The 15,500-nt window shown below is 36.6% G+C and overlaps 1 protein-coding gene across 1 annotated transcript; it reads right to left on the bottom strand.

Moving 5' to 3' along the window:
• Positions 1-409: 409 nt before the first annotated feature.
• Positions 410-15,089, bottom strand: LOC129436180 (transmembrane protein 114). The gene is made up of 4 exons (XM_055194145.2): positions 14,432-15,089; positions 14,242-14,319; positions 7,834-7,971; positions 410-1,221 (listed from the first exon to the last, which is right to left on the bottom strand). The coding sequence occupies exons 1-4, from the start codon at positions 14,622-14,624 to the stop codon at positions 992-994; spliced, it is 639 nt and encodes a 212-aa protein (XP_055050120.1). The 5' UTR covers positions 14,625-15,089; the 3' UTR covers positions 410-991.
• Between the last annotated feature and the right edge of the window lie 411 nt (positions 15,090-15,500).

Consider the following 15,500-nt stretch of genomic DNA (forward strand, 5'->3'; position numbering starts at 1 on the left):
ATTTTCCCATCAAGTACTCTTGGATCACTATGATCAAAACAATCTGTCAGGGAAGTAGTCATCAATGATTGAAAAAAAGGAACTTGTAATTTTGTTAGAAATCCGTTGTATGTCAGGCAGATTAAATTGCAGCCTCATTTCAGTAATAATGTGTTATCATCTGAAATTTTGTTCCTGTTATCCATTTATAATTTTATAACAAGCTGTTTGTTAGGGACAGTTCCTGCCATCTGGACTAGGAGAAGCATCTGCTTTTGTTTGTGTTTAAATGAGTGATGATCTTATCTGCCGGTCTGTAGGAAAAGATAGACTCTGGACCTTTTCCTGCAATGATTTTGGAAAAACATTCATGGAATACTGCAGAAGTATTATATAAATACAGAAAAAAAATGTATTGAACAGAGCTCTTAGTACTACACTTTTATTGGTAGCTTAAAGCACATTTTAAAAAACAATAATCGGACTCAAAATAACAAAAAATGAGGAGGAAAGTGAACTATTCCTTTAATGTGAACAATTTAAAGGTGCAGTGTGTAATTTTTAGAAGGATCTTTTGACAAAAAAGCAAAATAATATACAAAACTGTATTATCAGGGGTGTATAAAGACTTTTAATAATGAACCGTTATGTGTTTATTATATTAGAACGAGACCTTTTTATCTACATACACCGAGGGTCCCCTTACATGGAAGTCGCCATTTTGTGCTGCCATTTTTTTACAGTAGCCCTTAAAGGACATTTTTTTTAACTAAGTTGTCTTCGACGATGACATGTTTGTCCGGTGATGGCTATCGTAGCTTCTCTATGTGTTTCAAAAGCAAGGGGTGAGCCGTGGACTAAGCCGTTGGTTGCAATTCGCAACCTCACCACTAGACCACTGTAAAATTTACACACTGCACCTTTAATTAAAAATGTTTGTAAAACAAACTTCATACATTGTGTCATGCCTTCAGGATACAGGCATGATTAAGATTATGTCAGATAAGTCCATTCATTCATCTTCCTCATGATTGGTCAGTTGACTGATTCTGGCAGAGGCCAACAGGAAGCCGATGGCTGTACTGAGCTCTCCAATGAAAGAAACAGAGGCCAGAACCAGAGACCATCCAAAGTAAATGTTGATGTCCTCCAGGGTTTTGTGGCCAGAGATGACCACAGCCTCTTTAAAGGCGGCCGCGGAGTAAGCCATGTAGACACAGATTCCAGCCAATGAGAACACAGCTATAAAAACAGTAATAGAAAAACATTGATAAACATACATTTGTAAACCATCCTCTCACAACCTAAAGGGAATAAAAACCTTAGAAGACCTGATACTATAGCGTTGTGTAATGTAACGATATTACCTTGTATATTATTGTAAGCATAGTACATCAGTGCAGTAAATTCAAATATCATTATTTCTCGTGACATGTGTTTCATCACAAGGCACATAACAACCAATTAAATCTGACGTTATCGTCATGCCACCATATTGGAATGTCTTTGATTTGTCTTTACAATAGTACTCAACATATCGGTCACAAAAAAAAACTTGTTGTTAAAAAATGTTAAACATTTTTCCCCTTAGAGATGTATTGTTTGCTTTAGAATACATATATTAACCTACTGGAGTTATACTTTAATGATGGATATATGTGCTTTTTTGTGACCTTAAAAATGTTGATTTAGTGGCATTAAAATGCTAGGAAAAGCCAGGATATGATTTAATATAACTTCGATTGTGTTTAGCTAAAGATAGAAAGTCATTTACACCTGGAACAGCATGAGGGAGGCTTAAGGTTGTGTAGCATTTGACCAGTCAATACACTGGACACACAAAATGAAGGTTTCTTATGACCTTGTGATCAAAAGGCAAAAGCTTAATATATGCTTTACAAAGCTTTACGAAACTACATTATAGTGAAATTAAGGTTTTGTTTATTTTCCCTAAAAGAAACTATCACAGAAATAATTTTAAATTTAATAGTTTAAATGGGAATTTTATTGTTTGTAATGAAAAATATGAAGGTCTCTACTGGTAATTGTTTTGTTTTTTTGAGGGACCATTAACCCTAAGAGCCCTAAGGTCATTTTTACAATGTATTGTCCGTCTGGTTTTATTTTCTTAAATAGCTTGTAAAACATCAACCCTGTAGTGCACAGACAATCTACAAACATCTTTTTTTTCAGGACAAGTTGGATTCTGAGGGTTAAAGGGACATTCCACTTTTTTTGAAAATATGTTCATTTTCCAGCTCCCCTAATGTTAAACATTTGATTCTTACCGTTTTGGAATCCATTCAGCTGATCTCCGGATCTGGCGCTAGCACTTTTAACATAGCTTAGCACAATCCATTGAATCTGATTAGACCATTAGCATCACACTAAAAAATAACCAAAGAGTTTCATTCTGGCATAATAATCAAGTACTGCTGCAGCAGGCGTAGTGATATTACACAGCCCGAAAATAGTCCCCTGCTATTGAAAGTAACCAAGGGGACTATTTTCGGGCAGTGCGTAATATCACTACGCCTGCTGCAGCCATGTTACATCAGCGAAGTCCTTGATTATTACGCCAGAATGAGAGTATAGTTCTTAACCATATCTGTCTAGAAAATCACAACTTTTAATTTAGTCTCGGTCTTAGTACATGATACAGAAAAGTCAAGTTTTAAATAGGAAAATTTTTTAGTGGGATGCTAATGGTCTAATCAGATTCAATGGCTTGTGCTAAGCTATGCTAAAAGTGCTAGCGCCAGACCTGGAGATCAGCTGAATGGATTCCCAAACTGTAAGAATCAAATGTTTAACTCTAGGGGAGCTGGAAAATGAACATATTTAAAAAAAAAAGTGGAATGTCCCTTTAAATCCTACTGGAATAATGCCCAAAACACAAACGGAGATGTGTAATGGTTTTAATGATAAAAGCTAATTGTATTTTAATAGAAATCAATTTCTGTGATGTTTTTTCAGTATCTTTAGAGTTATAATTTTTAATACACATTCATACATATATTTTGTAAATAAAGCTTATGTTCCACCATTAATGTAGCAATTCCCAATTGTAGTCAACAAAATTCAACATTTTTGGGGGAGCATTTCATTTAAAAGCCATTGGTTGCGGGTGATCTTTTCACTTAAAAAAACCCATAACTTTTGAGAGCCCTCATCAGAGCCCATCAAATCATGCTGGTTACATCTCAAAGAAGAGTCTGATGAATAATCTCTGTGAAATCCAGCAATTGAATGCTTGTGATCTGTAATCTGGTGACATTTAGGGGCATCGCTGCTTTACGTTGATTGCATGTTGGGATATCAGTCTGATTAAGTTCAGAGTTTACGTATGTAGCATTCAGTTGTTGCCATGGTGTCTGATTTAATCTCACAAAAAATTGGTTTAACCCCCAGCTCCTTTTCAGGTACCGAGTGAATCTTGTTAAAGTAAGATTCTGGTCCTAAAATGAATTTCAAGTGAATACATTTTTTTTCATAAATTATGTATGTTTTTTTTATTTGTAACATTGGTATACGTCCAAACTAAAATGTATCTCATTGTTAGTATGCCCCAGGGTCAATTTTTAAATTATGTCATAAAAACACTTAAGCTTCCGGGTCTAAATTTACCAACAAGTGGTATGAAATAAGAGGTGGTTAACCTTTAAATATGGCCATCAACCTGATATTCATCTTACAATCTTTTTTGTAATGGGGCAATTTAAACAAATGTGAGACAAAGCTAAACGTTAATATTTACACTCACCTAAAGGATTATTAGGAACACCATACTAATACTGTGTTTGACCCCCTTTTGCCTTCAGAACTGCCTTAGTTCTATGTGGCATCCAGGGCACAAAGCTCCCGTTTAACCACATCTCAAAGATGCTCTATTGGGTTGAGATCTGGTGACTGTGGGGGCCATTTTAGTACAGTGAACTCATTGTCATGTTCAAGAAAACAATTTAGAATTATTCGAGCTTTGTGACATGGTGCATTATCCTGCTGGAAGTAGCCATCAGAGGATGAGTACATGGTTGTCATAAAGGGATGGACATGGTCAGAAACAATGCTTAGGTAGGCCGTGGCATTTAAACGATGCCCAATTGGCACTAAGGGGCCTAAAGTGTGCCAAGAAAACATTCCCCACACCATTACACCACCACCTGCACAGTGGTAACAAGGCATGATGGATCCATGTTCTCATTCTGTTTACGCCAAATTCTGACTCTACCATCTGAATGTCTCAACAGAAACCGAGACTCATCAGACCAGGCAATATTTTTCAAGTCTTCAACTGTCCAATTTTGGTAAGCTTGTGCAAATTGTAGCCTCTTTTTCCTATTTGTAGTGGAGATGAGTGGTACCCGGTGGCGTCTTCTGCTGTTGTAGCCCATCCGCCTCAAGGTTGTGTGTGTTGTGGCTTCACAAATGCTTTGCTGCATACCTCGGTTGTAACGAGTGGTTATTTCAGTCAAAGTTGCTCTTTTATCAGCTTGAATCAGTCGGCCCATTCTCCTCTGACCTCTAGCATCAACAAGCCATTTTCACACACACGACTGGCGCATATTGGATGTTTTTACCTTTTCACACCATTCTTTGTAAACCCTAGAAACGGTTGTGCATGAAAATCCCAGTAACTGAGCAGATTGTGAAATACTCAGACCTTACGCCATACGTCTGGCACCAACAACAATCATGCCATGCTCAAAATTGCTTAAAAATGTATTTCCCATTCTGACATTCAGTTTGAAGTTCAGGAGATTGTCTTGACCAGGACCACACCCCTAAATGCATTGAAGCAACTGCCATGTGATTGGTTGATTAGATAATTGCATTAATGAGAAATGGAACAGGTGTTCCTAATAATCCTTCGGGTGCGTGTAGATTTTTTATAATTAAAATGTTTATATTACATTATACAACAGTTCTTTCTGGTTCTCGAATCTGATTGGCTAAGAGCTTTACGATATTGTACTGATAACGGCACTGTAACCGCTTCATCTTTCGTATTATTCCGCCACCTAGTGAATGGAGGTCCTAAGCAGGCTCATCTCTGAATGGAAAAACACAGACGCGCTGTTTGAATCACTCTCCGTGTGTCTCATTAGTTTACTAGCTCATAAATCAGTCTATGAATCCCCAATCGGAAGTTATTATTCCTTCAAAGATCAGCGCTCTTGTATGTTACGTTAAAGTTAATGGGAGAAATGTCTTGTCACATCGTGTGGACGATTAACACTTGGAAAGAGGAATATAAACACTCGTTTTTTTCTGGAGCTATATCTTTTATCAGAACGCGAAAACACTGTGGAACTGCAGGTAAGCACCGCAGCTTTTAAATGTGGACATTGATCATTTACTGTATCGTGACGTGACTATTAAAACATGTTATGAGATATCGCCACTGGTATATTTATAAGCAGCATGCAAAAACATCTCTCTGACACTTATAAAAAACCGTTTTGTATAGTACTGACAAGAACAAAGTTTAATAATAATAATCGAGTGCTCGTATCGCGTTAAGAATAAATAAGAAAGCAATAGTAACGTTACACAAGTATAGTTTTATTAACTTTTACCTCGCGCCAAAACAATAACAAACACAAAAGACACTAAATATGAATTAAAAAACAAGTAATAGTTTGATCATGACACCAAATACTGCTGATTTGATCTCATTTTGACGATCATAAACAAACAAGGCCAACATGAGAGCCAGGGTATCTCTTTCAGAGATGTAGCCCAGAGAGGGCGGTGGTCAGCGGGGCGAGTGAACACTGATGTCCGCTCATGCTTTGGTTCTCATTCGTACCGAATCTCACTAAGCAAACGTTCAAACAGGCGCTATCTTTACTAATCGACTGCAGATTTAAATATAATACATATACATTCTCGACTGAACTAATCTTAAAACTACACTTTGTGACCAAGAAACGGTAATATAAAGAAACGGCTTTTCCGTCCATTGAGTTGTTATGAGCTTCAAAGCAGCCGAAAGTTTTACCTGTCATTCTGGCCGCCCTCAAATCCGTGGCGGAAGAAGTAGTTCTCAAACAAAGAGGCTTTTAAAATAACTCCGTTGTTGTTTTCTAGTTTTCGTTTTTCAAACGTGTGCCGTCGAACTGTTGTATAAAAGCAATATCGCTCTCGGAGTCGTGCGATACAGCTCTACATCATCACGGCTGCGACCGCCTCCGGCACTCGGCCTGCGGCCTCGTGCCTCTGGCCCAGGGCTCGAAATTGCGACCATTTTGGTCGCATATGCGACCGAAATTTAATCTGTGCGACCTTAAATATATATTTGGGAGCATTTGTGCGACTGCCCATTTTGTTGTGACGCGAGTTGATTGTGATCCTGCGTGCTGGCGCTGCCCCAGGTTCAGTGTTCTCTCCAACGATACATAACCAATCAAATTTCACCATTAAGTTCTTGCGTTTAATGAAGATCGCAGATTGGCTAATATGAGCGTCAGTCATTCCTTGTTGCCGTGAAGCGCGGAAATGTGAAAAGACGAACGCGTCGCGAGCATGACGAGAGCGAGCCGATTACAGCCAAGGTTACTGTATTTTTTGACGACGATCCGGATTCAAATGTAACTCCACCACCGGAAAATACGAGTTGACGTTAAACCTTTCAGAGAGAGTGGCTTAAAGATTTCGAGTGTCTCCGCTATGAAAATGTAGCTTACTGTGTTTACTGTAAATCCTGTAAAACGGCGTTAATGGCGGAATCAAAACATTTTAAGCGCCAGACGTACCTTGCTTAAACATGGCGAAAGTGCCAAAAACACAAGACGTCTCATGACAAATGTGTTTATTATTGATGGAGACACCCACCTGTCTGTCAAAGTGTGTTTGATGGTGTATGTGCGCATGCGCTGGTGAATGGACATTCGACAAACATCCTTGTGGTCCATGTTGCTGTGGAATACGACAATACTGATGGTATGTTTTTGTTGTATTTTTTAAAACATTGCCTATTTAGTAGTAAAAGCATCCTGGTAATGCAGTTATCAATACCAATATATATTAGCCTTCTATATTAGGGTCACTTTTGTAATGTCACAATTAATCAGTGTTTTACGTGTTTGCTAGATTTTCTATGTAATCTTAATCATGTGACCTGTAATTGTTAAATTATTATTGCTGCTATACTATTTCAACAGCATTTGGGTATTAATTTAGGAATTTATGCAGCAAAAAATAAAATAAAATAGAAGACCAACTTTTAAATGCTGGCCATAGGATGTGTAAAGCCCGGTGGTGGTGTTTTATTTTTAATAAAATAAATCTATTAACATTTAAATTGTAGTTGTGGTGCTTTTTAATTTTGGGATGGATGCGTCTAAATTTTTGCTGGTGCTCCTAACTCTTTAAAGTTGGGAGCACCAGTGCTACCAAATAAAAAAGTTAATTTTGAGCCCTGCTCTGGCCTAATCACAGCCGTGATGATATAGAGCTATATCACACTCCTACTCGAGCGATATTGCTTAAATAATTTAATATAATATCAATATACTGTATGTTTTTGTAAAATTATAACACTGTAGTATTTTTATTTTTTAATTATGTTAAGTTTAGGTCCTCCAAACTAGAACAGACCACTCTTTGGGTGTGGGGGTATCAGGTTTACTGCATTATCATATTTGTGCCTCCAACGTTAAAAATAACATTCAAAGTATAAAATACAAATCTAACAGAAACAAAACAAACAACCAGAATGAACTAAAGAAAACTTTTAGACTGGACTAAGATTTTTTTTCTTTTTTAATAATGCAGATGCTTTTTGAAGCATGACCCTGGTACAATCAATATTTAGTGACAGTCGGAGGCGGATGCGAGTGTGATGCTCACCACCAAAGAGAAGCAACACTCCAGTCAAGAGTAGCAGCAGGTAAGCTCGAGCCAACATGCTGATGAAGCCCAGCATCCCTCCAACAAACAGCACGATCACGCTGAGAGGCAACAGGACTATGAACGTACCTTGCATGTCTGGAAAGAGAAAGTCTGGATATGTCAGTAGGCGGTACGCAAAATCCTAGCCAATAAATGCTCTTTTTTTATTGTGTCTTTGTGTCTTTCTCTAATGCTAATTGGAAATAGGCTGTATGTCCTTTGTTACCATTGCAAACAATCGCAGCTTGACTATATGGGCAATTGTTAAAAATGTGAGCTTAAGTGTTATTTTGTGAGTTTCCTTTTCTTTGCGTTCCTGAAAATATTTTCCCATTGAATATAAAACAATAAAGCTAATCACCCTCATTTCAGCTTTAGGGAGAAAAAAAAGAGCAGGGGCTCCATGGTGTTTGTTTCATTACTTGACATTGTATGAAATTACAGTTCGTGCCACCCAGCTGCATTTAAGCACGCGCAGATTTTACAAATTGCAATACTTTGACAGCTTTGCTATTACGTTATTTGAGGTCATGCATGAACATATTTGAACAAGAATATATTAGATGCCGCTGGGTCATAATGACCTATTCTTACTCTTGTTCTTGGTGCAGTCAAACCCTGGTAATGACAATTAGACTATCATTATTAAAGGACACAGCTGGGAGCCATGCATGAGGACCCAGATGACTGAACATGAAAAGCTAATTTGGTTTTCTTTGTGTAGGTTGTGGTGGTCAGAGCTCAGCTCTTGATACTTTGTAAATGTTGTATAGTTTCCAGGTACAGTAACAACGCCATTCAGTCTTCCTGTGATCCTGCAGAGGGTTGAGATAAGATGAAGCAAATTAAGCAAATAAGCTAAAATTATATTTTGTATTTGCATGTAACATTCTGTGAATCAGCTTTCTTTAAAATGTGAATCTATATATCACAAGTTCAGGCACTGGTAAGGACCTTGACTCACTGACATACTAGGACATAGATGATGACTCATTTTTTATGATGTGCTTTGTAAAATGCCACCAATATTATCTATCAATAACAGGCAGGAGTCAGGACCAATACCTTTCTGAGATGTTTTGGTGTTTAAAGTACATAATGAAAATCACCTTAAATATTGTTATATGTTTATGAAACATTTCAGTTGAATATCATTTTTATGTGAACTGAATATAGTGTCTGTCCATCAATCTAATAATGTGTAATGACAATAAAAATATAAACTACTCTATTCTAAAAAAAGAACACATTTCTTTTTGTATTAATGTATTTAAAAAAATATTTTGATGGGTCCTGAGAAGTGACTTCTCAATATGAATTCAAAATATATGTTCGGTGCGTCATGTGAACCTATGTGCATGTGTCATGTCAAAGTACGTGCCTGCTGCACATGCATTAAAAGGGTTTATGATAAAAGAGACGCTTACATTCACAAAATACTTGCAAGACACTAACTTAAAGGTGCAGTGTGCAAATTTTAGAAAGATGTTTTGACAGCAATGCAACATAATATAGATAACTATGTTTTTATTACCTCAGAATGAGCCGTTTTTATCTACATACACAGCGGGTCCCCTTACATGGAGGCCACCATTTTGCTTCATCATGTTTTTACAGTAGCCCTAAACAGAAAAACTAATCTATATTAATCTATATTGCATTTGTCACTATGTAGTCTCAGACAATGACATGTTTGTCCTATGACGGTTACCATAGCTTGTGTTTGTGCTTCAAAAGGGAAAGGTGCAATTTACAACCTCACCACTAGATGCCGCTAAAATCTACACACTGCACCTTTAACAGTAAACTCTGATTACACATGAGATTAAGCTAGTATCTGGCAAACACAAACATTCTTTTTTATCAAAAATTGAAGCGTATGCACTGCAGCAGGCACGTATTTTGAAATTACGCATGATGCACATAGGTTCACATGATGCACGAAACACATATTTTGACATGACGAGCCACACACGATGGGCGAAATGTATTGATACTTGATGAGCTTTGCATTGTGCGCAAAAAGTAACCGTGGTGGTCCTGAGATAGGGTATACCTGTCTAAGAATAAAAAAGTAAAAACGCTGCTTTGAGGTACCACTATGCACCATTTAGATACTAAAGTGTACTTTTTTTAGTACAGCTTTGTACCTTTATTTGCCATTTCAGGATTCACAGATGGAGAAGACGAGGAGTATGATGAAGTAACTTTAATAATATAAATAAACTGGTTTAATACAGGAAACAGAACTTAACTTGGAATATACATAGACGAGATTCAACAAAGGGAGAACACAGGAGCCGTTTCTCAATACCAAGTACGCCAAACTCGGACTTGTGTCCTTCGTAGCAACATCCGGGGATTTTATGTGAACTTGGGCTTGATGCGAACTTTGAATTGGAACAGTACTTGGGCCGTGACTGATGACGTTTCACATGTCCACAAGAACGCAAGTACAGACAAGAACGCATATTGAGAAACGGCTAGGGCTTAAATACACAGGGATAATTACAGGGAGCAGGTGAAGACAATAATTAAACAAATGAGGACAGGTGATGGGGATGGTGATGAAACAATGGCTGCTCCCCAAAACTCTAAATTGCAGCCTTCTGAGGCAGCATTCCAAGGCAGGAAGGCATCAAGGCATTACTTCCTGGCTCCTGAGATACCTACATCGTCCTGTCCCACAATTCCATGCGTGTGCGAGCCTGGTCGACACCTGCCTTTTTCATTTCCTTTCATTGTGAGATTTTTTAAGTGAACATTTTGTTGACATTTGTTAGATACAGTTGTTACCAATAGAGTTCAATAGTAACAATGACCATAATGATGCTTTTGGAAACGCACCCCTGATCAATGTCCTAACTACTAATTTACAGAACAGCTTAAAGGGACAGTTCACCCAAAAATGAACATTCTGTTTTCATTTACTCCCTTGGTGCTTGAAAAAGTGTGACCTTCTGAGCAGGATCTCACACCGTAACAAATACTTTGCTGCCTTAAAACTTTTTGTTAAATCAACTCAGATTTACAAGTCATGTCAACAGAGATGAGTTGTCACTACTTATAAAATGAAGTTGACTTTTCTCAACTATATTTTATAAGTTGTAACAACTCACCTGTAGTTATAACAACTCATCTCTAGTCAAGATAAATAATAGTAAGTTAAAATGACTTGTAAATCCGAGTTGATTCAACATAAAAAATGTTAAGGCAGCAAAGTATTTTAGGAATAGTCTACTCATTTTCAATATTAAAATATGTTATTACCTTAACTAAGAATTGTTGATACATCCCTCTATCATCTGTGTGCGTGCACGTAAGCGCTGGAGTGCGCTGCGACGCTTCGATAGCATTTAGCTTAGCCCCATTCATTCAATGGTACCATTTAGAGATAAAGTTAGAAGTGACCAAACACATCAACGTTTTTCCTATTTAAGACGAGTAGTTATACGAGCAAGTTTGGTGGTACAAAATAAAACGTAGCGCTTTTCTAAGCGGATTTAAAAGAGGAACTATATTTTATGGCGTAATAGCACTTGTGGGAGTACTTCGACTCGGCGCAGTAACACCCTCCCTCTCCCATTATGAGAGTTAGGGGAGCGGACTTTTCAGGCGAGTTGAAGTACTCCCAAAAGTGCTATTACGCCGTAAATTATAGTTCCTCTTTTAAATCCGCTTAGAAAAGCGCTACGTTTTATTTTGTACCACCAAACTTGCTCGTATAACTACTCGTCTTAAATAGGAAAAACGTTGATGTGTTTGGTCACTTCTACCTTTATCTCTAAATGGTACCATTGAATGAATGGGGCTAAGCTAAATGCTATCAAAGCGTCGCAGCGCGCTCCAGCGCTTACGTGCATGCACACAGATGATAGAGGGATGTATCAACAATTCTTAGTTAAGGTAATAACATATTTTAATATTGAAAATGAGTAGACTATTCCTTTAACACATGGTGGGTGATAGAGAAGTGTGGCAGTTGATTTCAAACGGTAAACTTGATCTCATGCACAACCTATTGCTTTTTCATTATAAATCTGCAGTTTTACAATTTCCTATTTTGTCCATATTTTTTATTAATGTTGTATAATGTGACCGTAAATACAGCTTTTTTTATACTGTTGGAAATCATTTTTGCAGTATACAGAGCCAAAATTGTATATTGATTAGACATTACGTAAGATTTAAACAGAAAGGAAAAACAGAGTTTGTGCATCTGTAAGTCATTGAGATTAAAGGTGGTATGAGTGCTCAAGGTTATTGATTTTCTCTAATGGCTTCTAAATGAACAACAACAAAAAAGATGCCAATATCCGTCTTCAACTGAAAAATGCATTAAGGTGCCCTTTTACTTTAATATAAAATAGTAGGAAAAATACTATTTGCTCATGTTAATGTCAAAAAGTAATGATTTTTCATTTCTCAAGTAAAGGATCAATCACGTTTACTTCTGTACAAAGCCCAGTGTTTAGACATCGACAAATACTGTATACACAACTGGCACTGTAGATGGTGACATGCTGCCACATTATAATTAAGGGATTTCATTGGACAAGCGATTTTCATTCATATTAAACCTGTATTTTTGGCACCATTCTAAACATTTCTAGAAAAGAAATAACAATACACATTGGAAAAAATGTTTGTACATGATGTATATGATATCATTAAACACATATAAGGCATTTCTTTATAATAAGGGTTATCTTCCACACAAAAAATTGATGCTGGGGAATTACATATTAAATCTTTAGGGGCTGTTACTTACTTAAGCCCTATGTGGACGATAATATCTAAGCAACACCCAGCCAAGCCAGATTTATTGAGTCTATTGTTCAAAGGAGAAACAGAATCTAATTCGAGTCTGCCTAAGGGTATTGGACCTGAAATAATGTAAGACTTACAACCTTTGTTGTTTTTGTGATATGATGTGTGAATTTAAGTCAAGCATTATGTATATGCATTGGCTGAGTAAGACCTGAAAAACAAAGTATATGAATATAAACTCTGAATACATCATAGATGAGCAAACAGTTTGTTTGGCTTCTTTTCACATAGTTTTGTGTCCTCAGTGGTTTTCTGGAATTCTCAATACCATAAAATATGTTGCAGTCTGCAGAATGTAAATGATTGCAATGCTACATTTATTGGCCCATTGCAAAACAAACTACTGGTGAGGGTTTGACACTAAAGAGACTAGATTGGCAACACCAGAAACACAATCATTTGAAATGATGTATTAGTATAGGATATGCCCAAAAGCCATAATAAGAGATAATGAGAGAAAAACAAAGTAAAATAATGTTGCGGGTTCTGTTGGCAGTCGGGCTTAAAAAAATTAGCAATGAAGGGCATATAACAGTGCACTTGTTGCAGCTGTGTTTCAGCACAGCTGTTTTCTCTCTCAGATTTAAAAGTGTTTCCATGGAAATCAAAAGATAATAGAGCAATTATGTGAAATTTGTTTCTTATACATTTACATAATGCTTTTTCTGTTAATATATAGTCTTGATAATAACCCTGTTGTTGTGTCAATGCATAAATGCATACTTAGATTTACACATCTCAGTGCCCTTTACAAATCTATACAGATTTCTATTGGTCTGGTTAATTTGTAGCTGTTTTTTAAGTGTGCAGCCAACCTAGTATATACATGTGGTTCCTCTAAGATGCAAAACAGATAAAATACAGTAATAAAAAAACCATATATGTAAAATATGTGCTGTTTCATATTATGTTTATTCCTTGTTATAAATTAATAGGGGTTGTACTTTAGGGGGTTCACTGTAGTAAACTAATTGAATAATAAAATAAATGTCATTTACTCACCCTTGGGTCATTCCAAACATCACGACATCATCACATTATTACCAATACATCTCATTATTACAAAGAAAACCTCTCTCACTGAGTAATCACAATCAAAATAAAAGACTGCATGGAAGAGGGTCCACAGAAGAAAGTCATACAGATGTAAACAACATGATCAACATTTTAATTTTTGGGTTAAGTGTCCCTTTAAGGACCTATAAATTAAGAAAATCAGCCAATAAGAGCCCCACATAGATGGGAGCTCTTTTAATACCATATAAAATGCATGAGGGGTTTGGTTGATTTTTATAAATAGTATATAAAGGGCTGCTATACCATATAATATATTTGTGATTTTTTTTATATTCTTTCATTTTATAATGAACAAAAACTAAAATAAAGGATGAATGATTTAGGAAGTGACCCTGAACTTTTGACTGTTATATTTGATAAATTATAATGACCAAAAAAATATGGTTTGCTAAGTGTATTTCTGTTACAAATAGAGGATTATGAGGATGATTAAATAATGATATGAGACTCGTATCTTACTTAGTATCTGCCTTTGTGAATCTGATAAGTTTCTTGCTGCTCCAAAAGGATTCATAAATGGCCAGCACTGGTTATGAACTGTAAGAGAGAATAACTTCATGCATCTATACATTCATGTGAAAACCATACCAAAAATATCAACCAAAGAGAAGTGCCTTCATAAAATAAACCAACATGTCATATAACTTACAGTTACAGGTCCTCCAAAGTCCAGAATGTGAGCTCAGGGACGTTGACGAGCTGTTCTCTCTCTTAGAAGTGTCAATGATGTACCAAAAATCAGTTCCGATTGCCAGAACAAGACCCACAAAGCTGAGGACCCCAAAGGTGGCCACAAAACTGGCCAAACCTGTGAAAGTGACTTTCATTCTGTCTGACTGCATACAGGTTTCTACAGAGCTTCAAGATATTCTCCTCCTTTCTCAGTGGCTTGAGTACGTTGCTTTTCCTCAGCACTGCCCATCTGGAAGCCCCTGGCTGGATGCTGTGGTTTTTATTCATTAATGGCTAAGGGTGGTCTTACCAAAAGAGGGCAGTATGGTCTATTTTCGGATGCTGTCTCTATCTCTGGTTTTCTTCAACTGAAAGAAACCTCACTCAGTGGTGATTAAAAACTCCAAAACATAATTAAAGTCACACTTGCTTCAGATGGCATCATTCCCCCTCCTCATTAAAATGCAAAAATGTGTTTAAATTAGATGATTTCCTGAGAGACATCTGAAATAATGTAATGTAAACACAAATATTCATATTTCCGTTCACTCTTCTTATTGGTTTGTGCATACATTTATTTCTCAGCTTAAAAATCAGAGAACTGTGTTAATAAAAAGTATGATATTAAGAGTATATAATATGAACATGTTAGCTGCAGTAATGAACATAATCATTGGACATTTGATTTTACATTCTGAAGTGCTTGGGAATTTCAAATATTTTTAAATGGTTAGAAATGACTTGGTTTGTCTTTATTTAAACCAACCATGGGTTTAAAGCGATAGTTCACCCAAAAATGAAAATTCTCTCATTATTTTGTGCCTTATGTGGTTATAAACCTTTATAAATGTCTTTGTTCTGATGAACACAAAGGAAGATTTTTTAAGTAGGCTATTGTTTGTAACCAAGCTGATCATGAGCCCCATTCACTTCCATAATAGGAAAAAAATGCTATGGAAGTGAATGGGGCCCATGAACGTGTTACAAACATTCCTCAAAATATCCTCCTTTGTGTTGAGAACAAAGAAATTGATACAGGTTTGTAA

Source organism: Misgurnus anguillicaudatus, chromosome 19, assembly GCF_027580225.2.
Source record: "Misgurnus anguillicaudatus chromosome 19, ASM2758022v2, whole genome shotgun sequence".
In the NCBI taxonomy this organism is placed as follows: Eukaryota; Metazoa; Chordata; class Actinopteri; order Cypriniformes; family Cobitidae; genus Misgurnus; species Misgurnus anguillicaudatus.